The sequence below is a fragment of the Aythya ferina genome, assembly GCF_964211825.1.
Source record: "Aythya ferina genome assembly, chromosome: 11".
NCBI classification, from domain to species: domain Eukaryota; kingdom Metazoa; phylum Chordata; class Aves; order Anseriformes; family Anatidae; genus Aythya; species Aythya ferina.
This window is the reverse complement of record NC_140307.1, coordinates 13,486,058-13,512,953: the sequence shown is the minus strand read 5'-3', so window position 1 is coordinate 13,512,953 and position 26,896 is coordinate 13,486,058. Positions and strand designations below refer to the sequence as shown.

Here is a 26,896-nt window from a genome sequence, read left to right as displayed (position 1 = left end):
AAAGCTAAATCAGCTTTGTTGTGCTCATCACATAATAAGGATGAACAGCTGCATCACAGCTGGGACACATGCTCATTATGTAATTTTAGTCATAAGAAGATATGTATTAGTGCTTATCAGAAGAATATGATTTAAGCAACCAACAAAATAAAAACCATCCATTGCTCACCTTACAAAACCAGGTATTGAAGTCAGAAGGGCAGTAGCAAAACACTTGTTTTCTAGTAATTGTCCTTTGTTAACTGTAGGTTTCTACTTATTTCCAGCTGTTTAACAAAATTAGTAGTACAAACCACAGCAGGAGAAACTCAATGAGCTCTCCCAACTTTGCATTCAGCTGGAATATCATGAGATCTGCTACCCTTCCAGGAGCACTGTTTATCACCAAAAATGCCTCCATACTCACAGTGAAGAAGAAGAGCAACAATGCTATCAGCTCTTTATTTCAAACCATCTTTTCCTTCAGTACAGCCCACCATGATAACGATAACAGGTCTAATAACAGGCTCATTAATTTTAAATTAATTTTAGGGAAAAAAAACTCCCTTTTAGAGATTGACATTTATCTGTTTTGCACGTGACACATGCCCATACCTGACTTCCATTATCCTTCACAGTATATTCCAGAGCACTCTCCGGTACAGAACTTAAAGAAATATTATCATTGATTATTTTCCCTTTAAAACAAAATAACTTACCTTAGCTTCTTCCTCTTGTGCTTTTTTCACAATTGCTTGTAGCTGCACTTCACGTTTAAACTCCGCATGGAGTAATTTTTCCTCCATCATCCTGCGTCTTTGATCTAATAACTCTTCTTTCCATTTCCGTACATCTTTCTCCTATATGTAATTACTGAATTCATTACTAATACAATAACTGGAAATAGGCTCAGAATTTTCTTATTTTTGAAGCTTTATTTACAGCAATAAAACATTTTGATGCCCTACGCAAACCCTGCACCCAGTTTAACCCGAAGTGCACGTATTTGCTAACTGCTTCACTGTTAGATATGCTTTACAAAATTCATTTCAATAAATTCTGATCCTCTAAAAGTAAAGTATGCAAGTAATCATAAGTTAGGCTTATAGGATAATCAAGGATGAGAAGGAACTCAGGAGGTCATCTAATCCAATCTCCTGCTTTAAGTACGTTCAACTATGGGGTCAGACCTTATCGCTCAGGAAAACCTCCTATCGCTCAGGAAAACCTCCAAGTATGAAGAAGACACACAACCCCTGAGTAACCTATTCCAATGCCTGACTGTCCTCACCATGAGAAATTTTCTGCATGTATCTGACTAGAACCTCTCCTTTCAAAAAAATCTATGCCCATTGTCTCTCAACCTACTGCCATACAGCAGTGTGAAAAGCCTAGCTCCACTCCCTTGATAATCACCTTATAAGTATTTGAAGGCCCCCAGTATTAAGTCCCTCAATCTATCCATCCACACAAATAAGCTGATAGAGGGAAGAAAATAAACCAATACAGTATCGTGCCTTTCATTAATGAACTCTGAACACTTTTTTCCATTTCTTTGCTCTATTTTCCTTTTTTTTTTTTTTTTTCCCCTGTAACCTTTGGCAGATCATCCGCATCTTCTGAAACATGTATATAGCCCACACCACAACAGGAGAATTAATCTAGAATGAGATCTTCTTGTTTTGATGTTAACAATATAATTATCTTAGTTTAGAATAAAGCCATGTCCTTTCTGTGACGCATGAGTCATCTGACAAAGCCACGTGAACTCAGACTCACAGGAAAATTTCATTTTACTCCAAGTTTTAACACCTAACATTTCTAGGCCACGTGGGGAAAAAATGTTTTCTGAAAGGCAGTGAACTGCCTACTTTGGTTTACAGAAGGCTTACCCTTTCCATTAATTTTTGAAGCTTCAGTGTCTTTTCTTCACGTAACTTTTCTCTCAGCTGTTGAGCTTTCATCTGTTTCTCTTCATGTTTCTTTTTGGATTCTGCTATTGTTCTTTTAATTAAAAACACAGCAGAGCAAAAACCAGTGAGACAACATCAGCTGACAACACTGCAAACATTTCTATGACATTTTCAGTAAGAGAACATAAACAGGCCACTGGACTGCAATTAAATGTAAATATTGTTCTTCTAGTCTTCAAATATTTATTTCATGGTCAACTAGCATGAACCTAGTTCATTATGAAAATAATACATTGATTTATTTAAAACTTTCCACCCACAGACTTAAAGTAGATTCATGAGCAGTTTCATACAGCCATGAGCTTGGTTGTTTTCACTGCTCAGTCAAGACAGGTAACAATTCTAAGACCTTTTGCGTGATGGTGACGACAGTTTCTCGTGCATGTGTATTCCATGGCCAGGTGGACGTGCAGGCTCTTCTTCCACTCTGTCTCCCCAAGAATTACTCTGGCGCCATGACTCCCGGGCTGTACATTAAGAAACAGACTTTTATAATTTAAACACACTATTCTGGGAGAAGTACAATTAATAAGGCTTTGGTCCTCCTCAAGTTCCCTCTCAAATGGGTTGCCTTCAGCCTAGGCAAGGTGCAAACTCAGATTGAAGAATCTCTAATTCCTGTGCATTTTCAATGCTTGATTATTTTACTAGACTTTTAATCAAACGTTAAGACAAAACTGGATAACAACTTTTAAAATTCTAATAGAGACATGGTAGTAGAAAGCTAAAGAATGACACACAAAGCTGAAAGATATCTTGAACACAGAAGTCCATCTTTCCTAAGGAAACAACATCAAAAATGACACAACTTGGAATAATATTTAGATGTTAGGGGTATCTTCCAAATTACATAGGCATAAGTAAAACGGACATTTTTCTAGATTTTGCTGACATTTCAAGTTAAACACAGTAATATATTAAAATGTACCTTCATAATCTGCCAAGACATCATTCCAGTCCATAGACATACCGCAAAAAGATATGCTTCCATTGCCCATACTAGCCTGAAAATTAATATGATATGCACAGTAAAAACATAAAACTTAACACACAGATGGACACATACATTAAACAGTGCCAACTCGATGATATCTAACAATGTTTCCAAATTCAATTAGCCATCTCAAAGATGCTGTTCCTGCTGATTGTGATAGTAGGTAGTAGACACTACCACTTCATCAGGAATAGCTCCTGTATGGCAGCAGTGAAAGTAACACACCCCAACTCTCCCATGTTCCTACTCAAAAACAAGCAGCACGAAAATGAGGGCAACATCAGAGGCTCTGTATCGCTCAGCAGCGCTGTGCTGCTGAGTTTACTAAGACTAAATACTCCTTAAGACACAACAGTATCTACTACCTGACACTATGTACTTCCATTTGCATGTAATACAGGTTGCATTAACACACAAAGAAGTGATTGACAAATTCTACATTAATACTCTGCTGACATCCAAGACAGCTTAAAGTTGGGTACTTTAAAATAAATCAAACACTCACAGAGAAATCACTATCATTGTCAGTCTCAATATTAATGTCATTGTTTTCCTCTGCTTCAATCTCTCTAGTTAATTGCTCTTCTTCTGCAATAGCACTAGCAATAGCTTCTTCATTTGCCTTTTCCAGGCGATCTGCCAACTCTTCCTTCTTAGCAAGGACTTCTGCCATAGACTGTATAGGAAACATGAAACCAAGAAACACCCACAAATCAGATCCAGGCACAAAAAAGTTGTTTTCATACAGTTAATATGAATTGTGTGACATTTTGTTCAACTTCTGATTACCTGTAGATCCTTCCTGCTATATTTTGTCAACATTGCACGTGAATGAAAAATAAAAAACATTAAAACTGTTAGCAGTTATCAACTAATTTAAGGGCTATGTAAACCAATAATCATTCACACAATTCCTAATATTTTATACAAATGTTGTCATTAAAGGCAACCAAGACAGTCTGTCTCCAATTTCTATCTTTTAAATACCTAGCCTTAGGAACTAAGCAACGCATACACTGAAACACTGATAGCATGTGCTGTTCTACCTTCAGAAAATAAATCATGCTCTGAAGTATTATTTAGAAGGCAAAAATGGACCTGCGGATAACCCATATCTGGAAACTTTACTGTGCTTAGTATTACTAAATCTCAGGCTATACTTGTTTTTCAGCATGAATGGCAACATAGTTGGTCAGGAATGTTAGCCTGAATATGCTAATTGTCGTCATCTTTTCAAATGTCCAGTAATAACTAGTTCACTTCCACTCTAGATACCAAGCAATGTGTCAAAATGCACGAATCTGAATTTAATATAACTTAATCCGGACTAGTGAAATGCTTCAAGAGAAAAGATCCCAAACTGTTAGCATCCTGAACTGTTAATAATTGAGAATCTGAAACAATGTTAGTAGATGAGGTGCTAGAAATCAGATCTTTCTAAAAGCAATCAGATACCCAACTTGGAAATTAACATCATTTACAGACTAGACTATTGCTAGGTAAAGGGAAGGTGATTCACAGGAAAAGTTCTGTAAATCACAATACTAATCTAGTGTCAAGATATGAAAAAAAAAAACAAAACAAAACACAAAAACACTAGACAATTGGATTTTATGCGGCATTGCTGCGACTCTGCTCAGAGAAACCCTGTAAAGCAGACACATCGAAACCCGCAGAATCCAACAGACAAGAGAAGACATTCTTTATAGGAATCCACATTAAAAGAGAATATTGACTTGACATTTGTTATTTCAGAACAGCATTTGTCATCATTGCTAGTTGTACGGGAAGACCCAAGAAAGCAGTTTAGTTAGCCTTAAAAGGTAAGGAGGTCTACATTTGTTTCTAACAGAATTATGACATCCTATGTCTTTCCAGCTTGGATAATTAGCAAAACTGGAGTAAGAATTTAATAAGAAACATACTCTTAAATGACTGATAATGGAAGGAAACAAGAAACTATGGCAATCATATGTAAGAAAAAAAAACAGTTAGAGCACGCTAATATTCTTTATTCCAAATAATGCACTTATATATTTCTACTTCCAATTCAGAAACTTCACTGGAATTCAACCTATTACGATAAGGATGTGTGCAACACATTTTTTTTCTACATTAAGTCCTCTATAAACTTTTGTTCAATTTGTACAAGAGGCTAACACTAAACACCATGCAACACAGAATGAGAAAATTAAGGCTTACAGTTAGTATTTACTCACAAATCTTGTAATATTTCTTACCCATCTGGCAGCACTCACATTTGAAATATCTGAGGGATCCATTTCAGTTTCAGTTCTAGCTTTTTCTGTCTGAAGTTGGTCTACGTCATCAGGGATCACAGAGGAAGCTTCATTCATCTGGGGAGTCGCTGAAGTACTGTCAGTATTTGTGAGAACTGGAGGCACCTCAGAAACCGTTTGTAAGGAATCTTCTTGCAAGAGTGTGCCAGTGCACCCTGTATCTTCTGATGTGTGTGCTGTGAACTAGTTGGAGACATTTGCAAAATTAATAAGGTAATACTGATTTTTGAAAAGTCACCAAAGTGAAAAGGATTTTAACAAAATACCTGGCATCCTTACAGTGAGTGATATAAACAACTCCACTTACAAAGATTTCCAGTGAGTCATAACTTTGCAAAAGTTGGATCTTTACCTGAATTGCTCTTTGTATGAAATGTGCCTAATGATGAGTTCTTGGAAAACAATGGGAAGCCTGTCCAAAGCATTGTAAATCATATGGTTCACCTTATGATTTTTAACTTACCTATTTGTGCCAACATATTAAGGTGTTCTCACAAATCTAACTGAAATAAGTCATCATTTTCAACCCTATTCTAATCTGTTTAGTGAATATGAACTCTTGACAATAGTACCTTCAGAAAATTCTCTAAAGAAAAAGCTGCAAGACTTCTTAAAGCAAGAAAATGGTTCAAAATTTTACTGACCTGAGTCCTCTCAGTAAGAGGATGTTCAGACTGATGTAAAGGGTCTTTCTGTGCAAACTCTGTGCTTTTGGATGCACCATCGTCAGAGACTGAACTCCTACTCTTACTCTCTGATGGTGGCGAAATGACATTTTCTTTGTCACTGTCACCTCTGGGCTTCAGTGATTCTGCAACTACAGGTTTTGTTGCCAAAGCCATGGATCGAGATCGAACAGGCCTTCCACGCTGAACTGTTTCCCAGCCCTCTGCATCCTTTCGATCTACATAAAAAAACCAACACCCCGTTATAAACAACTGTTTTACTACAGTATTATGCAAGTTTAGTGATAAAAATGTTCTCTTTAAAAATAAACACCAAAAATCAATGGAACATTTTAAGCAAAGCTTTTTACTTTCAAGTGCTATCAGTTTCACAAAGACTGAACAACTCTCTCGTGGATGGCACCAATTCTCTTACTGTTAAGTTACTTATACACATAACCAGGTGAAAAATGACACGTACTTAAGCGTTTTTACATCTACACTGCTAATTCACCAGATGGCGTATGCAGCAACAGTAACATTAGAGGCCTTTTGTGAAAGCACACATCTCTGCAAGTACAGACGTAATTGCAGGTTTCAGTGAGGAAAGTGCAGTCCAAAAAGTGGTTTACTATTGTTCCAGAAATGGTTTGGGGTTTGTTTTGTTGTTGTTGTTTACTTTTTTTTCCCAGTTGTTTCATTCTAATATTTAAAATACGTTAATCAGTGTCAGCTTTGAGGAAATTTCTTCTTACAGAAATCCAGCATGATTACAATATGAAATTAGAAGAGTAGTTTTCTTCCATTTACTTTAATGACTGGTTAAGTCATCATTTACTCTAAGCTGGTTAAGTACAACTTTCTGACCAACCTTTTTAATCTCTAATCTTGATGTACACCTGAAATGCCTTCAAAATTACATTTGTCTGCCTGAATTATCAGGTCTTAGGCATAATACGAGCATTTCTAGCAACTCAAGGTAAACCTCTTCTCTGTATGTAATATTTCTGTAGCCTCCAATTAATACCACCATGCAATTTCTCATACATCTTGAAACGTCTGGAATTCTTTTGAGACTTGATGATAGCTCAGGAGTAGAAAAGCTAAGCTCACAATGTCTATTTGTAGAAGAAAAGCTCAGGTGACCAACGCCACAAAAAGAAGCCTAAATTTAACTCATTTAAATCAGTTTTAGTTTCAATAGATACAATCCTTTTTACAATACCCACTTTCATAAAGAGTATAAACTCAAAGTATCTCAAAATTTAGCTCTTGAATGAACAGTATGGCACAATAAATCATGAGAACAGGTGTTCTGTAAAGAATCCTAATTTTCAAAACGTGTAGCTTCATCTTTATGAAAAGCACGATCAATCTTTTCATTTTAAAACGGTTAAGAATAGCAATGTATCGCAAGTTTACAAAACAAAGTATTACAATTTGGAACTAATCTATTACTCAAGGGAGAGGCAATAAAACATCATCATTTAATAAAGTACCGAAATTATGGAAGAAAATAAGAAAGAAGAGCTCAGCATAAGAATAAAATCTAAATGGCAAACAAAACTCAAGAATTAGCAATTTCCAGGCATGTTTTTAAAGAAAAATTTGCAAAGCCAATACATTTATTGACACTAGATCATGTAGCTCCTAATCTGAAGCAAGGGTAACACTCATTAGGGCATCATCCTCCCTTCCATTTTTTTGCATACACCTGGAACTCTTTTCATATAGCCCAGTAGCCATCTCCACACGCTAAGTATCACATGGTGAGTTTGATTACTTGCCAAGTTTTGTTAATGAATAATTTATTTGACTACCTTGATCATTCTCTAGTTTCTCTTGAGCTTCCCTGTCCCTGCTTGCTCTTGTGTTACAGGAAAGTGACAAGCCATCTGTTATCTTGAGGACCTTACAGCCACCAGGGCCTTATCCTTCCCAGGTTACTCCACCTGGAAGCACTGGCCAAGCAGCCTTATCAGCAACATCACTAAAATAAATCTAGTCAACTTAGTGCAAAACTCTTAGGAGTCCTACCTTAGGAGATGCATACCCCTTCTTAAAAATTTACTTGCAAGTAATATACTACCGTAGTGTATTTGACCTTCCCCATTCATTATTAAACCTCAGCACCTTTTTTTTTTTTTTTTTTTTTTTTTTTTTTTTTTTTTTTTTTATCTCTAAGGTAACATTACTGTATCTGAGAGGCACTTTGGAAAACTGATTATTTGAGAAACGGGAAGCAAATCCAGAAGTGTATACTCAGATGAAACAGTTACAAGACAGAATACATGAGAGCTAGGAAAAATAAAAATAAAATTATATGTAGCAGTCTGTGAAGTAGTGAATTTACAAAATTTACAAAATAAGAAGTGGTGAGTTAACATGCAAGACTTTTTAAAGATGTAAATTACCAGACTACTTTTAATGATTGCTTATAAATACATGTGAATTATTTTAAAAAGAGAATTACTGTAAATTTTCAAAAGAAATTGGGTCTAAGAATTTGACAACCCAGTCGGGAATAAAATGCTCTTTTCTGTTTGTGATGCCATTTCCACAATTTGTTCTCAATTCATGAAAGTTATGAGTTCTTCCATAAGCCCATACTGGGACAGTTACTTTAGAGGACCATATGTCCTGCAAATCTGAAGTCCTTGCTACATGACAAAGAAAATCAATCCACAACTATGGACATGAGCAATTAATACAGAAAAAACAATTATTAATTACATTTCAAGTGCAAATGTGGAAAAACCACATTCAATATTTCTGGAAAGTGCACATTTTCTTAACTGCACATTCTCCTGAATTACATACTCACAACATACAACTGTTAACTGTAAGCACTGATTCCCAGTCTTAACACACATTCTAAACCAGTATCACCCATCTTGCCTCTTACCACTGACACCTGGGAATTATTTCCCTGGTAAACTATGTTTCATTTTGTAGAAAAAAATTAAGACTGAAATACAGATTTTTTTTTCAAATTATGAAAATGTTGAAGGTAGCAACGTTTTTAATGAGGGAAATCAGATAAGATGATATAACTCCATTTAAATGTGCATCCAGAAAAAAAGAAAAATCATTTAAAGAAATACCTGGAGAAACCATGCATTTTCTCTCTCCAGTTAAATTTGGAAATCCTATCAACCTTGAAACAGATACAGTATCATACTGCTTGTCCATTTCACAGAAACATTGTGAGGCTTAATGGTAACACTGTTTGAAGCCACTGAAGAAAGTGTTTTAGGCAGATCTTGCCACTGGAAACCCCAACTGGGCTTTAGAGTAGCCAAGAGTGCATTATAGGATAGCAGTAGGAAGTCTCCCACAAGGCCTGAACATACCTAGCAGCTGTGCAGAGTGCATTAGCTGGTGGACAGGCAGAGCAGATGATACACAAGCCTCATATCTACGTCAATAATGCATGCTCCAGTCAGCAAGATCAATTTGATTTTACTCAAGAGATTCCACCCTCCATATGAAGGAAAATACACTCCAAAAAGCATCTGGTTTCTTTTATTAAAAAATTGCAATTCAGCCATGAGAAAATCATTGAAGTTCTCCAGTGTTAGAGATAAGAGATTCTTAATAAACAAAGTCTCTACAAGGAATGACTGTTAGTTCTATACGTGAAATGTTTCAGGTCTGTTATAGTACATTTAAATTAAAAATTACTGAAAGCTTACAGGCCAGTACTATAGGACCTAAATGGTTTTGCTCTATTTGGAGCTCATCAGCTGCAAGTAACGGCCATTAACAACACACAGAACAACAGGGATTCTTCAGTCCTTTAAGTTTCTAAAGCTAACATAAGAATAAGGTCTTTTGTTTTCCTTTTAGCCTCTAAAGAAGATGTTATCCATATGGAAGTGCAGACTACTTTTATTCCCTGCATAGTTAATGAAGTTGTCCATACCTTCATCAGACATTCTTGTGGGTATTTTAACAGCCTGGAGTCTGCCATTTTAGTATGAAAGATAATCGATGGAAAAAAATTTATGAATACTTTCAACAACACACAGAAGTCAAAAGTGGAATTCAACTTACAGTTACAATGCTGAAAATTCAGCAGACTTCTACTACACTCAAACCAGCTCACTGCAACTTTATAGATCAAGATGTTGTTACACAAACAGCACTGATCAAATCCTATCCAAACAACCACTTCTGGAGTATGGTTTTGATTGTTCTTTCTAAGCATAAAAATCTGCATGCTACTGACTCAATTACATTAACTTGCAAGACACTTCAACAAGATTTTATCTCCTTCATATATCACGTATCTGAAACACCATACAGGATTTCTACTACCACTGGATTGAATGTACCACTATGCTAATACATATATTCTCTTCCAGTATTTTCTCTCTTCAAAAATAAAATTTAAAAGATTGTTCACAATTTCATCTGAATATTGATTTCTACACCTTGCCTGCTGGTTTTGTAGAAAGTCAACAGGTCCACTCATGGAAAAAAAATTGAAAAAACGCAGTTCTCAAAATAATATCAGAGCTCCAGTGTGTGCAAAAGTTGTCATCTTGTATTCAAAGAAAGAAAAGCCAGCCACCGTCACCTGAGTGTAGTTCTAATCATGTTGTCTCCCTGATCACATAAAACTACTTTTGAGCTCTTTTACAGAATCCTGGACACGTATTGTTCTTCAGAGATGATTTTTTTTTTTCTTTTTTTCCCTGGAAGTGACAGCTCTTTGTTTTCTCCTACGATCCTGACGTCAGTGATGTAGTATAGAAAACATACACAGAGGTTTCATGCAAAGAAATTTTGTACCTCTGACTCACTCTCAGTTAGATTATCAGCTTGTGACTGAAGATTCTTCTTGGGGTGTTATGCACTAATGTTTTAGCAGATCAATTTATAGTTGCTGGAAATACATTAGCATGCTACCTATACTCAAAAACACAACTTTGTCTCAAACTTAGCTATCACAATGATAATGCATACCTGCAGGAATCTTTTCTCTCCATCCTTGATTCCAATTTTAATATTGTGATATGCAAAATTGGACTTCATTTCGATTTGAAAATAGGTAACCTGCTAAACTAACTTTATAGCATGTGCTTTGTGAAAATAAGCCATTTAAAAAAGACTTGCCATTTTTTCGTGATGACTTCTGTGCTGGAGTTGGTAGGCAGGTTGGCCGTGTTGCTAGCTCAGGATTAGCAGCTTTAGTTCCATGGTTGGCTTTTACCTTATCAGCCCAACTTACACCAGAAGGAGCCAGGCGTGTTGCAGAAATCGTCACTGATGGGTTCCTAAATGGAAGTCATAGCTCTCATTAGTGTCTAATCAAAGAGCACAATGGTTCATTACAAAACTTTTTCTCATTACATCCCTTATTGAATCTTGGTCTTTACTGACTTAGATTGAGATCTATTTCCAAAAACTGGAACCTATTTTCTCTCTCCCAAGTTTTCAAAATCTGTGTTCCTTGAACATTAAAAACCTCAGTAGATGTCTTAATAGAAAAATATGTACAAAATTCAACTCATTAAAAAGGTACACATAGCCACAGAAACAAGGACACAACAACAAATCAGCAGGTGGAGGTATCAGGCACTACCTTGATAGCCTCTTACTTATTTCCAGTCACACTGACGTCAGAAGGAGATACCAAGCCATGCTGCAGCTGGAGAAAAATCTCCATGTGAGACTCCTTATATGTAAAAGTCAATGAAACCAAATTAACAGGAAGCTAACTTCTCAGACTAAAATTTATAAATGTCAAGAAGCAAAAGTAACATGCAACACCGCAGCGATGTAGAAACAGTTGCCACAAGAAACATCCTCTGATACCAAACTGTAACATCATAACACTAAATGTCTGGTGCCTAGTTACAGCCAAGTATAACCGCTCTTCTGTTGCGTCTTCCCAACTCCTGCCCAGTCACACCAGTGAACTGTACAGAATGGGCTGCAACCATTATGAATATGAGTAGTCAAACTATATGTACAGGAAGTCCACTGAAGTGCAGTTTTAATTATAAATGTAGATGAGACAAATCCATAATGTACTTTGTTTCATTAGACAGTTAAGTAAATAAATTAATACATCTATTTTCTCTTACCTCCTCCACAGAAATAAAGTGGAGAGCCATCCAGAAAGACCTAAATGACTCTGCTAAACTTTGAATTTCTGGATGGATAGAACTGTAATGGTTTTTCATTTTATTTTTTCTTTTGTCCACCACTTAGAGCAAAACCACGATACTTTAATCAAATGAACGCAACCCAAATGATTTTTATAAACTTGAAAACATTAACATCCCTTCTGTTCAAGAAGCATCCAGTTCTTTTCAGTGACAAGGTTCACTTTATCTGCACCACAGAACCAATTTCTCTTCCAAACATTATAACGCTGAGTAAGATGGTCCAACAAATCCAGCTGCATCATTAGCTAAAGCAAAGCAGGGATAAAGATTTGGAGATCTTGCGAGTCTCAAGCAAATACGTAGAAAACCCCTACATAACCAGACTGCTCACTTATTTTAAGCCAGTGGGATATCAGGTGGTTGTATTTCCCATTTTTATCAAGTCAGCCATCAAACAGCTATAAAGAATATAATGAAACTCTAGCTAGTTTTTACAATCCCCTCTGATCCTGTGGAGATGCAATACAATGTGAGGACATCAGAAAAAGAGGCCAACCAAAACCTCAGGCTGCATTAGGATACTTAAGTAGCTACAAACTACTACAGTAGATATTTACAAAGCAAGCTGTATACAAATGAATAGTAAAACTGTCAAAGACCAGACTGTAAATGGAAAAAACTTAATGGAAAGACATTTTGCTGAGCTTTTTTTTTAATAAAGAGCTTTTATTTCCTCCATACTCAAATTTTTCCTTTGACTGCTTGCACATATTTTCCTCCAATCATCACGTATCTAAGCAGAAAACCTCTCAAACACTGTCAAGTAGGTATTAATGCATACAAAGACACTAGCACTGTTGGTGTAATTTTTCCACCAGTTTGTAGTATCTTCATAGATTCTGATATTCAAATTTTAAACACAACTGAACACTCAGCGGTCCTGACCAAATATTCTAATGGATCTCTCAAGGCCACTGTCACTACTTACGGTACATGCTCTAGAACTCATCAATCCTGAATGAATTAATAACGCAGTCTGAGAATGATCTAGATTGGACACGTGCTCTCCAGAACTGAAACAGCACCAGACAGTGCTGCTCTAAAATGGTGCTTATACATATTTTTGTTGAGCTCCTTCCACAGTCATTTTCATTATAGATAAGTGAAAGATGCGTTATTCTAGTATACAACATGCTCTATATTTAAACTTGTATCAATTTTGCTGTTCAGAGTCATAATAAACTCAGTTTACATTCATTCCTTCTGATCAATACTTGTGCATATTCAGCTGGCCATTTGCATTGTTCATACAGGTAATTTTAGAATTACAATTATACAAATTTTAACCTTAGTTTTGTAGAAGATTATTAAATAGGTAACATGAAATACACCAACTGGTCATTCCAAAGACCTGAACATAAAATACAATAGTTAAATATGTAATAAAATAAATAAAAAAATTATGTCCTTGATAGTTTTTTTTTCTTTACAGAACATATGCTTTTCTTCCACTAATGCAAATATTTGTAGGTATGACTTAATAAATAGCAAAGCAATATATTGATTACTATAGAAAAATGGCACGTTCATTAACTCAGCTTCAAATAAATCCTTACTTCAGCTTTAATAGACTTATCTGTTTTCATACCCAAAATTTAAACTTCTTCGAGCATTTGACGTCACATTAATTCTATCAGTTGAGGGACTTGGTATCACATGGCGTCCAGGAGACATCTTCTTTACTTCCCAGGCTAGTGAAGTAGGTCTGCAAATTCAGGAAAGAAATGGTTAAAAATAAAATTCTCAATAACTATTCCTCTGTCACCTTACCATGATCTGTAAATGCTCTATAGTATTACGGAATACTGCTGAACATAATCAGGCATCTTAGCAATTGTTTCCACACCGAATCCAAACCGTACTAGCCAGACTGAGATCAAAAATCATTCACTTTTAAACTACACCACTTATTTTAAATTTCAGTATGGGACTAAACATTAAACCAACCAGTAAAAGGAAAATGACTAAGGGTAGAACTGGAAATACCCTCTAGTTCTAGTGACTGTAACAATGCACATAAAAAGCCCTGACAAATCAAGGAAGAAACCTACATTGTCTTATCCCATATAACAGAGCATTTGATAGTGTTTAAATGCTGCTTTGTTTAATATATGTAACAAATATCTCCTGGTACAGGAGAAAAAATAAAAATAAAAAATTAGAACTAACCCAATATATCACCATCAACTCATTCTATTACACCACTGATGTAACAAAAAATCTGCAATAACATTTACTGATAAATGTCTACTAGCAAAGATAATTGAACAGGTTGAATTAATTTAACTGCTACTAACATAAAGTATTCTCATCCAAAGAGACAGAGCATGAGATGGAAACCAGAACTGCAGTTTTATTATGCCTCTACTTTTTTTTTTCCTACTTTTAATTCTTGCTCTTGAAGCTAATCTGATTACATGGAAATTACAACCGGCAATTAAGAACAAAATCAAATTTGTAGAACCCACTGTTAGGGAAGAAGGGTTTAAAAAAAAAAAAAATTCACATAAGTGACTTTAACTGTGCCTTTTTTAAGGCACAAATTGTGATGATGTAAACAGCTTTACCTTTCTAATACCATCCTTCCAAACTCCCTTCCATTTCCAGCACCACTATTCCTTGATAACTCTGCAAGGGAGGAAAGAATCCCCACTACATGCTCACATCAATTACCTCCAAAAGAAAAATATTCTTCTGGGTTCCCTACAACAGCTATTAAAAGTGGTTCTATTTGCTAAATGGCTGCTGCAGAATGACTTTTATCATGAGTCTGCATTTTGGATATAGATAAGAGAAAAAAATAAAAGTCTCATTACCTGCTTTGAGCATCAGCCTTTTCTAGTTTCTCCTGTAGCTGTATCCAGTCAATCAGCGCTTTGAAGTCCCTTACATAGTTATCAAGCATCATCAGGACTTCCTGAAAAGCAACCAGTACATAAACCTTAGTATTTCAAAAACAGTTCCTATGACCCCAAAAAGAGAAGTGAGTAGAAAGTAGGAAAGCTACTGGCCTGCGTCTTTCCTATCAAAAATAAAAACAAGGGGGGCGGGGAAGCCCAAACAGTTAAGATTTTTATGTCAACAAACATTAAAACACTTATTCTATCAAAAACATGTTTTCCAAGATCTCTCCAAGCACCAACATCTAAGGACAGAAGAGAAAAATTTGGCAAGAAAATAATTCCTAATATACATAGATACTACTGTTTGAGGGTTGGTTTGTTTTCTGTCAAAATCATTATCCTTTAAAATACTTCATCCAATATGTAAATAAAATAAAATAAAATAAAAGTGTATACATTCTTATAGACCTGTGGAAGAATAAAAACATACTGCTGGTGATTCCTCTGTCTGCAGAGTGAACACCAAGTTACACAATGGCAACTGTATCAGATGAAGGGGATTCCTTCTGAAGAATCCAGAAATCCTTGCATTAGAAAAAATTAGTTAGAATCATAGAATATCCTGAGTTGGAAGGGACCCTTAAGGATCATCAAGTCCAACTCTTGACACCGCACAGGTCTACCCAAAAGTTCAGACCATGTGCCTAAGTTCACAGTCCAATCTCTTCTTAAATTCAGACAGGCTCGGTGCAGTGACCACTTCCCTGGGGAGCCTGTTCCAGTGTGCAACCACCCTCTCTGTGAAGAACCCCCTCCTGACGTCCAGCCTAAATTTCCCCTGCCTCAGCTTAACCCCGTTCCCGCGGGTCCTGTCACTAGTGTTAATGGAGAAAAGGTCTCCTGCCTCTTGACACCCCCTTACGAGGAAGTTGTAGACTGTGATGAGGTCTCCCCTCAGCCTCCTCTTCTCCAGGCTGAACAGGCCCAGTGACCTCAGCCGTTCCTCGTACGTCTTCCCCTCCAGGCCTTTCACCATCTTCGTAGCCCTCCTCTGGACACCCTCCAACAGTTTCATGTCCTTCTTATACTGTGGTGCCCAGAACTGCACACAGTACTCGAGGTGAGGCCGCACCAGCGCAGAGTAGAGCGGGACAATCACCTCCCTTGACCTACTAGCGATGCCGTGCTTGATGCACCCCAGGATACGATTGGCCCTCCTGGCTGCCAGGGCACACTGCTGGCTCATATTCAACTTGCTGTCTACCACGACCCCCAGATCCCTCTCTTCTAGGCTGCTCTCCAGCGTCTCATCGCCCAGTCTGTACATGCAGCCAGGGTTTCCCCGTCCCAGGTGCAGGACCCGGCACTTGCTCTTATTGAACTTCATGCGGTTGGTGATCGCCCAGCTCTCCAACCTGTCCAGATCCCTCTGCAAGGCCTTTACGCCCTCATTTGAGTCCACAACTCCTCCAAGTTTGGTGTCATCAGCAAACTTGCTCAAAATACCCTCTATTCCTACATCCAGATCGTTTATAAAAATATTGAAAAGTACCGGCCCTAAAATGGAGCCTTGAGGGACCCCACTGGTGACCGCCCGCCAGCCTGACGCAGCCCCATTTACCATAACCCTTTGGGCCCTGCCCGCTAGCCAATTGCTCACCCATCGTATGATGTTTTTATTTAGCTGTATGGTGGACATTTTGTCCAGTAGGATCCTATGGGAAACCGTGTCAAAAGCCTTGCTGAAGTCCAAAAAAATCACATCAGCTGGTTTCCCTTGGTCCACCATACGGGTGATCTTATCTTGAGCCCTGAAGTACAGCCAACTGTACCTTGTTCCTATGGTCTTTCAAGAGTGCAGATCTTTCAAAGGGGGCACAGATGGATGCCCCTGTGCTCATCTGGGTTTGTGACAGACATCCTACTGCCACATTAGATTATCAGCACTATTATACTAATAAAGGAACTTTAAGGAGAATCTCATGGCACTATTTTGACAGACAGAATAGAAAGGATGGCTGCATTAAATCTGGTTTATAAAACGACTGCCTTTGACAAAGTTACTGCGAAATAGACAAGATGACCTGCAAAGTGCCAAGCTTACATTCTCCTCTCTGATTAGTACACCTTAATAAGTGAACAAAAGTCTCTAATTGCAAATCCTCCACTACAGAATGATTACAAGCCCAGACCCTACAACTACAATACCCAGACTATTGGTATTACAATCTTTACCATTACAAACCAGTTAGTTTTCTACCATTCTAAAAGTTATTTTTGAACTATAATGGAGTTGCTGAAGAATTTACCCATTTTTACCTGAGTTAATCACAAAAAAACTGCATTTGTGAACATATTGCATGGCTTGAAAGATTTATATACTATAAAATAATACAACTGGAAGAGATCTTAAGAGCAACGTACTCCATCCCATAGCTCTTGGGCAGGTTTAACCATTCCCTGTCAGAAATTATGTAGGTGTGCTGCAGTTTCATTCAGAACATTGCAATGTCTTGAAGTTAGAAGAAGATTGCAAATTATGCGTTGGTCTCTACCACATAAAATAAAAACCTATTAGTTAAGTGTATAACTAAAAATCTTAAACAATAAAAAAAAAAAACACATTGAAAACAGTAAGAATTCTACTACAGTAAAGCCAACTGATCTCTATTTTTGTAGCATCACTTCCTATTCACTTCTACTTCTAACAGAAAAAGGACCTTTTATACATGCAAAACTCTTTTCTGTACAAAATGTAAAGATGATTATTAATTTTGTTTAACACATGCAAGTTTAAAAGTCAGCTTTAGTTTGCACAGAAGTATCCTTTTAACTAGGATGTACGACAGACCTAGAACATATGCTGTTTGTTATAAAGGAGAAGTCAGAAGGAAGTCAAACATAGTACCACTGCTGATCTGAAAGTTACTCTTTGTTTTGAAATACTCCACAAAAAAGCAAGCAAAAATCTTTCTTACAAGGCAGTTAGTTTACAACACTAAAATAATTTGCATGTTAAAGTCTGCTCCAAAAAATGAACAAGTCAAGTATTTTAGCCAGCTCTTTTTTTTTTCTCCAGTTTTGCTAATAAAATTTCAGCTTTCTAATTCAATTCAAATACATTTCAGTTAGCCTACACTAAGTTGTGCTGACTGTTATTAACAATAAGGGCATAGAAAGCAAAATTTAATTCTGAATCATTTATTTTTCAAGTCTGCCACTGAGATATTCCTCACAAAAACATGAATCAATCTGAATATGAGTTATATTTCTGAAGTGAGCTGGCACATGAAAAAACTACAATAAATGGCTTACCCTATTTTAAGGAATGTTTAGCTGCACATTATCAGAAATGATCAGAGCAGAACCATGCAGCTGTAATCCGAGTCATGTTTTACGAACAAGGGAATACAAACAAGACAAGCAGCTGGAGCGGCCCCATATTCACTGATGCACATCTTTCTCCCTACAGCTATGAGGGCCATTTTGTCAGGCAGGATGAAGCAGAACAAAAGTGGCTCTGAAAGCGCCGTTACAGGCATCCAGATAACTACATATAGATGTACAGCTAAAATTACCAATTAGTTTACCAATTGGCTGCAACGGATTCGATTGGTTTGTAATTAATTCTAGTTACTGGCGCATACAGCAGGATGGTTGGCGCCATCCCTTTGTCCTACTGACACACAATACCGGTGCACGGGGCTCTTGGGTCTTGGACATCAATACAGCTCTCTAGCTTACCTGCAGTATTGCATGTAGCAGATATACCCTGTGGTGCTGAAGCAGTGGAAACTCGTACCACTTGAGAAGGTGCTGACAAAAAGGAACCTTTATGGGGTAGAGTATGGCTGCACTAGAGTCAAAACAATTTTAAATCCCATTATTTTTCAAGGTCATATCTATCCCACACAATTTTTAAAGAACCAGTTCAAACTAAAAAAGAAAGCAGTACTGTTAAAAAAAAACAACAGCTAAATGAAAAATCAGTGACACACGACTAAAAACACACACAATACAGCTCCTGTTTCCTCCATCATTCTGATTCACAGCCCTGCACATTAAAAAGCTTTTTTCTGTGCATTTCCTTTTCTCCAGTTCGCAACTACTGCTTCAGCTTTTATGTACATACGTATATTTAAGTTGTGCTTCTACACTCTTCAGTTGATCATATTAATGCCTTTCCAATCAGAAAGTCTCTCTATAAATAGAATAGCTGTATTAGAATAATCCTGTACTCCTGAATCAGAACCATCTTGACTTGGGTCCCAGCCAGGTTGATTATAGCCTTTAAAACCAGAGGTTCACTTTGCCTGGAAATCAGGCAGCTGCTTTGAAACTTCATCTTCTCCACTTATCCTCCTATTCTCAAACAAGGAAGGGGAAAAGAGAGAGAGAGAAAAGCACAGAAGATAGCACGTTTTTTAAGTCACTACAATTCTAAATTGCAGTGTGAGAGAGGAACTTAGTCACCACATCTGTACTGCAGCTTATTCTCATGGATAGAAATACACATTTTCCTTTACAAATTAAGCATGCTTTGTTTAAATTATCTATGCTGAATATTTTAGATTATGTATTTAGCAGAATAAATTCCATTTTCATGTACTCCAGTACATTTTAGCTGGCAACATAGGTTCCTTCTTTCTTTCAATTTATGTTTTCAATGTTAATCAGGTGTTTTAGTAATTCAGTGCAAAATGGCTTCCTTGTAGATTCCTTTGTACTTGGAACTACAACCACTTAAAGCCAGCTCTGGGTTAGGTTAAACAAAGATGCATATAAATATATGAATATTTATGTATATAGATAGCTGAAGGAAGGGTGTCAAGAGGATGGGCCCAGACTCTTTCCAGTGGTGCCCAGCACCAGGATGAGATGGAATGGGCAGAAACTGAAGCATGGGAAGCTGCATCTGAAAATGAGAAAACCCCTCTGTACTGTGAGGGTGACAGAGCACTGGGACAGGTTGCCCAGAGAGCCTGTGGAGTCTCCTTCTCTGGACATATTCAACACCTGCCTGGATGTGTTCCTAAGAAGTGTCACTGCTATGGAAAAAATCTTCCTCCAGATGTCAGAGGACACGTGCAAGAACTTAAAGCACACAATTTATTTACACAAAAGCAGTATATACGTTATTAAGCACAAAGGGCCAGGAACAGGATCATCCAGACTGCCAGTCTGAAGAGATGGTGGCTTTTAGCAGCTGGCTATCTATTCCAAATCTGCTCTAAAAACCATAAATTATTATCCTGAAATACCTCAACCACTTCCATCTGTGAGGCTGAACTCCCAATCACTACCTGATTTTCCTATCCCTTACCGTTAGCTTCAATGATTTTCATCCATCTGCAGAAGATGACAACAATGAAAATTTAAGTGTCCAAAAAGGCAGGAAGAATGGTTCCAGAATAGATTTTCACTGGGCATTGGCTGTCACAACACAGCCACAAGGTATTTATTTAGAAAGAAATATACACATAACTCTTCCTGAACAACTTCACTCTCAGAAAAAGCATTTTCTTTAAAACAAGAGAGAAGCAGCAGACTGCTGTACTCCTGATGTATTCCAACTGCAGAGTTAGACCTTCTCAAATAATATGAGAATGTTTCAAAATGTATGTTCCATAAAAATCTATTGATCTGAAAGACTCAGTCTTGCGAGAAACATAAAAAGAATTATACATGTTTTAAGACATAAATCACTGTCTTAGGCTTTCAGGGAAACTTGGTTTTACTGAATAAAAAGAAAAGATATTCCATCATACAAAACAGACGTTACTTCATGCTGAAATTCTCCTTCTAGCTGGAAATGTTCCCCTAGATATCAAAAAAATGAATACCTGGTTGTACAGATGTCTTAAGTCAATGTCCAAAATGGTTATGAAAGTGACAGAAATACAGTAAATAGATGACACTGATAGAGACATAATTAGCATTGATTAGGTGTTGAAAGCAAGAGATGCTGAGTAAACCATAATTAAAAACAAACAAACAAACAAAAAACCAACAACCTTGTATTCTGCACAAGTTTGGTTTTGCTTCTGTTTTTCCAATTCCTTTGCAAAGCCAAGATATTTTTCACTCAGAGTCAAAGGAAGCAGGACATTCTAACAAGAATAATGTATCTAAACAGAACACTCAGAGACCTGCGTAGAGGAAATAAGATGCTTCATAACCCTTCTTGGGACACCTTTCTTGAGATTTGCAGCGCTACAAGGAAAGAACGGAAATTCATGTATAACAAATCATTTCTCCTCAAAAGTCAGAAGTAACAAACTCAGATTCTGTATTCTGCCTCCACCACCACTTCCCTGGCACCAAGTAGATGCAGCTAGAAAATTGAAATGTACAAAAAGAAATAAATAATATAAAACCTTATCTTCCAAAAAGTAAGATGGACAGGGTTGAACCAGCTCTTATGAGTGAAAATGTAGTCAAGATCTGGTCTGGATTCACTTGACCATTATACTGAATCTTTGTAGACTTCTTTCATTGAAGTTAGGAAAGCCTTTTGTGTTTTTTTCTACCTTTAGCTCCAACACATTTAGAAACAGTTTTATTTTCTTAGCTGTCTTGAAATCCAGTAATCAGCATGGATTACTACGGGTCTCAGTCTGCATGCAAAGAGATTGAAATCATAAGAATTAGCATATCCTGAACCAAAACCAGCCCTCACGAAGCATTCTCAGTGAGAGCCCCTAATGAAACAAGTTCCTCTCTCCTTCAGGGAGGCCTTCAATCAACTGAAACTATGGTAAATCACTCACAGATATCCCCCCACTTGGAAGGCCTTCACTAACGTTGCTTCAGCTGGTTCTTCCACCTAACACCGCCCTACAAAATGTCAAGACTTAAGGAAAAGGCTTTATCTACCTCTTTACAGTGTATCTTGTACTTTTTCCATTTTGTAGAAGGGCACAAAAATCTCAAGAAGAATAAAACTTTTTTAATTGAACCGTACCCAAAGTGGACTGATTTAACAATGTATGTGAGCATTACAAACAAGGAGAGAAACTATCCTGCTCAAAATCTTGTAGAACTATACCAGTAAGTAAGGGCTAGGTGGAAAGATAAAAGTTTGTACAAGTATGAAGTAATGCCAAACAGAAATTTAAAAAGAACATTGAACTAAATTTTTAACATCTTGAAAAGCAAATTTTTTGAAACAAAAAGCAGCTGAAGCCATTAATTCATCATAGGAGGAAGAAAAAGACATCCGTTGAATTTCAAGTAGTTGAGAATCTCCTAAACTTAAAGTATCCTTAGCTACTGGATCCAGTTGCTCAAACTCTATCATATACACACACACACTTTATGCATATATATAACTCTTCTCCCCGTTGCCAGTTGCTGAGACACCTAAGACCATCAATCAGTCGCAGAAGTTCTGTTACATTAACCAAAATTCCACTGGCAATGGAATCTGCCTTATTCCATCCGCAGATAATTTGGGGCTTAATTCCTTTTAGGAGACAGAAAGAGATGCAAAGGGTACTTGGCATTACTAGTATTTTTGTGCCTAAGTTCACCATCCAAAACCACAAAATACTAGGTAATAGAATTTCATATAAAGATTAGACATAGAAACCTAGCTAACGTATAAATATCCAGTGCATTCATGTTTTGAAATGCTCAAGGTTATAGACAGATATACATGTATTAGACTATAGCTCGTCACTGTCAGATCTATTAGACTACAGCATCACTGGACAAACTGATTCATGCAGAGAAATGCTTAAACTTGAGGATCCTTTATTTCTTTTTCAAATAATTGAACAATTTTTGTTTTATCTTTATAAGCAAAGCAACAAAGCTGTATCTATGCATACAGTTTGGGAGTTCTCACAGTTAAATCGATAGCAAATTACCACCTACAACAGTGCCCAAAGTTGAGAGAAAATACACACCACCACTGCTGATCTTACACACACTTCCACTGTTTGTATCCTTACCACAAACCTTTCATCTGCATTTTCAACCACAAGCAGCCACTAGAGCCCTTTCCGATTTGGGAGCATCAAACATTATCTCCAGTGACAACATAATCAATACAACTATACCAACTGTAAGACTACAAGGGAGCAAAAAGTACAAAATCAAAAACGAACACCTTTATACCGGGTTAATGGGAAGGTTTTAAATGCCTGAATGTCACATTTCATTTTTACAAATATCTTTTAATATGACCTTCATACAACTGCAATGTTTAAATAGAACAGCACGTGCCAATTGACCAAGACAAAGTTGAGGAGGTATCACTTAGAAGTTGAAATGTGAATTGTTTTTTATATCATAGATTTATCTCAATAGAAAGGATTCCTTATTTAATATTGTTTCTCACGTGTTCAGCAGTAAAAATAAAAATAGTACTTCATGAAGAGTTAGCAAAATATTCTGTCAAATAAGTGAAAAGTAAATAGAAAAATGTAGCAATATGGAGTTCTCATTTATCAAAATCCTCAGCTCTTTACTTACAGTAGAAATACATTAAACCATTTTCAACTGAGCTGATTTGTCTGTTGGTATTTTTTTTGGTAACATTTTAACCGACAGATATTTTTACACACTATAAAAAGCTCCCCCCCTCCAAAAAAAAAAAAAAAAAAAAAAAAAAAAGAACATAGAAGTAAAGCTATTCCGTTCTTATTTGTAGCATGAGCTTTAATAAACATCTGTAAGCAGAATTTCCATCTTAAAATATTCAGGAGGCCAGTACTGCAATACTGAAAATGGAAAAAGCCTAAGAATGACCTGAACTCCTCCTGTCCAAAGGCGGGGGTGAGTACTGATTTACATTTAACAGCAATCTTTAAGAGAACATGTCACAAACAAAAGACCACGTCACAAATGAATATTCCAGCTGCTCACTTAGGGCACGTTCTTTGTGCTAAAAAAGAAAACATCTTTTAAAAGTAAAAGCAACACAAATGTTATACAAGTTTTACAACATCTAACACTGGAAACCCTTGTTTACTCATTTTTGTTTTTTTCCACCCATGTTTAGCAAACAAGTAATCTGACGCCCCTGGATACACACATCATCATCCAGCGTCTACGAAAATGAAGACTTTCCACTTAGGCTATGTAGTATCTCCATCCGAGAACAGATCAAGTAGCATGATTAAAATGCTGAATGATATCTAACCCCTAAAATATGTGATAATGATACAAACACACTTCTGTTCTTTCAGTCACAGAAGTTTAAAATGGTAATCTAATTACAATGCAAGGCTGACTGATTTTCTTAAACCAAAAAAATTCTTCAGCGAAGTTTCCTGAGCAGGAAGACAGCTCAGTAACAACATGTTAAATTGTGTTAGAGTAACCAACGGTTTGGAAGCCTCTAGCTACTGTTCAGTTTTCAAACCTGCTTTCAATGAAACCTACTTGCACGCTAATCTCAAAGTCAATTTGGCTGTGCCTGATTACAGTAGAGAACTAGATACATATGATAAGAAAATGGTTTACTTAAATTGATATAATTTTTTACAGTGATTAGATAATCGTTTCCAGAATGTGTTGAGTTTTCAGCTATATTTAATATGAAAACCAAAAAAATCTTAGCTTTCACAATTCTTTGAAAGCGTATGCTTCTGGCTTCTATTAATGCTCGAAACAAACTCCATTTCTAAAAAGTAAATTATATTTACTAAATGACAATGGTCTTTCTGTGGATCTACTAAAAATCATCATAGCCTGTGCATGTTTTACGTCTTATTACAAATACAGGCTATCCAAAGTTAGGAAAAACACCTTACATCCCAACCAGACATTGTCTATGCTTGACCACTCATCTCTCTCTTATCACCCCAGAGTGAATTAGAAGAGTGATAACTAATTCACTGAAACAAGGGAGCAATGTATAATTAAGGAACTTAACATCAAGCCAAAGAATGGGAAAAAGGCTAAATCTCAACAGTGCCACCTACAGTAGGGAACATGACGGGGAAAAAAGGAAAAAAAATATCAGCATTCAGCTAGAAAAATTAGTAAAACGAGAACTTGATAAGACATATTGATTTAATTAAAAACTGAGATCTAACAACATGATTACATGTCATTAAGTTTTATACACCTTAAAATAAGTCACTGCCTAAAATGAAAGCATCTTCTTAAATCTAAAGAAATATGCCATCAGTTTTACTATTTACAAGCCTCCATTATATAAATGCATGAAATAACATACTTCTGATGCTCTAATTCCTTACTGGCTTTTTTGTAAAGAGTAAAAAACAGCAGTAAGTGTCATTTGATAATAGGCAGAAAGAACAGCTGAAAGCTTACCTTGCATTCTACTACACTCTGATCCGATTCACATGTAACATAGATTTCATCAACTGCCCGTCTAAGATTGTCAAAAAGAAATGCCCAGTATCGAGCTCGCAGATCAACTTTTCGAGGCTGTCTTGTTTTTGTTGGGCTTTTGTCAAAGTTTTTATCTCCAGCTGCTGCAGTTAATTTACAGTCTATGGTAGTGTTCTAAAGAAACAAGATACAAAGGAAAAGGAGAACAAACAGAAGTACAGTAAGGGGTTGGGCTTCTGTGCAATGCATTTTTTCAAACATATTTAAACATTTGTAAAGATGACATTTTTCCACTGAAGACTACAGCATCCCACTGATATAAGTTTTTACAATAAACTTTTTCATCTTAAACAAATGCAACCGATATGTAGAACCACTTGGTTTCTTTACCATTTTAACTCGACATTCACTTTGCACAATGCATGATATTCTCTTTTGCAAATGATAAAGTTACATTTTCTGACTACATACATACCCAATAGTACTTACTGTGACAAATACGTACATCCAAAGATGAAATTAAAATTTTACTAATAATCAAACCAGCAATGTTTCATTGTAGTTAAATTACTACCAGGGCACCACATACAACTTAACTGTTTTTAAGCACTTGTTCTAATCTGTGAGCAGTAACATCAGAGAAATGCTTGTGTGGCTAGTCCTTTGCTTGGTATGTTATGGCTACACTTCAGAGATGCCAGCATCTTCTCTGATGCTTGAATCATCAAGAATGAGTTACAAAGGGAAGCTTTCCTACTCGAGAAGACTACTTGCACAAAGATTTCCACTCACCATACTGCACTGCAAGCTCAATTCAACCTTTGCAAATGCTGTGCCACTGAATCAAGTTGTTTCTACTTATGCCAAGTCTGAAATTGTCCTTATGCTGCTTTAAGTTGTAATTTAACAGCTTTTCCTGCAACAAATCTGTTGTTTGATTTTCAGTGTTAATATGCAGACTAATTGGTTTAGTACTACTTTGCTGCACAGATGCAGAGGACTGCCAACATGCTAAGTGCTGTGAGAGTGGAGGGAGAGCATCCAACTGTCTGCAGGAAAGCTGGCATAGAGAGGGATCACAAATACCTGCTTCGAAGTACCACTATGCCACTTCAGTGTTATGTATCCACTCACCTTGTGTCTTCAGCTTAGTCACATGAAGACAGCTACTCCTTGACGGATACGTGCTGTCACCCATCTACAAATTATATTCCAAAGGATTCTGAAGCACGCCCATTTGGCTGAGAACACCAACGCAGACCTTGGCCCCATGACACTGAGCTTATTATTGAAATTCTCACCCATAACAACAAAAAAGGAAAGCTACCATGCCAGAGAAGAACCTTCAGGAAACACAACATAAATCCCAATTGCATACCATTTGTGATAGAGGTATTGTATTAACTACATAGCTACAGTACTCTGCTTTTTGCCTTTGTGTGTGCAGGAAAAGATGCAAATAAAATTAGAACATCAGGGCAAATTTAACCCCTATTTATCATCTATAAAAGTAAACTGCAACTGAAGTCCAAGTTTCCCACATACCTAAAGCAGTGCTGTGGAGGTAGTCAGAAGACAAAACGTAGTCACAGAAAGCTAAATAACTACAAAGAAAAAAATGAGAAAAGATTCCTGCCTCCTCCAGACTCAGTAAA

At 36.7% G+C, this 26,896-nt stretch overlaps 1 protein-coding gene across 7 annotated transcripts in view; it reads right to left on the bottom strand.

Moving 5' to 3' along the window:
- SCAPER (S-phase cyclin A associated protein in the ER) overlaps window positions 1-26,896 on the bottom strand; it is a 241,245-nt gene that overhangs the window by 115,500 nt on the left and 98,849 nt on the right. For 6 of the 7 annotated variants that reach the window (XM_084532001.1, XM_084532002.1, XM_084531998.1 and 3 more), the window contains 11 exons: window positions 25,221-25,415; window positions 14,907-15,007; window positions 13,679-13,795; window positions 11,033-11,193; window positions 5,891-6,150; window positions 5,205-5,429; window positions 3,452-3,622; window positions 2,881-2,956; window positions 2,302-2,419; window positions 1,872-1,983; window positions 699-839 (listed from right to left, as the gene is read on the bottom strand). In XM_084532001.1, the coding sequence (XP_084388127.1) occupies window positions 699-839; window positions 1,872-1,983; window positions 2,302-2,419; window positions 2,881-2,956; window positions 3,452-3,622; window positions 5,205-5,429; window positions 5,891-6,150; window positions 11,033-11,193; window positions 13,679-13,795; window positions 14,907-15,007; window positions 25,221-25,415 (1,677 nt within the window). Of the gene's footprint in view, window positions 1-698; window positions 840-1,871; window positions 1,984-2,301; window positions 2,420-2,880; window positions 2,957-3,451; window positions 3,623-5,204; window positions 5,430-5,886; window positions 6,151-11,032; window positions 11,194-13,678; window positions 13,796-14,906; window positions 15,008-25,220; window positions 25,416-26,896 lie in introns of all 7 variants that reach the window. The other variant, XM_084531997.1, reaches the window with a different exon arrangement.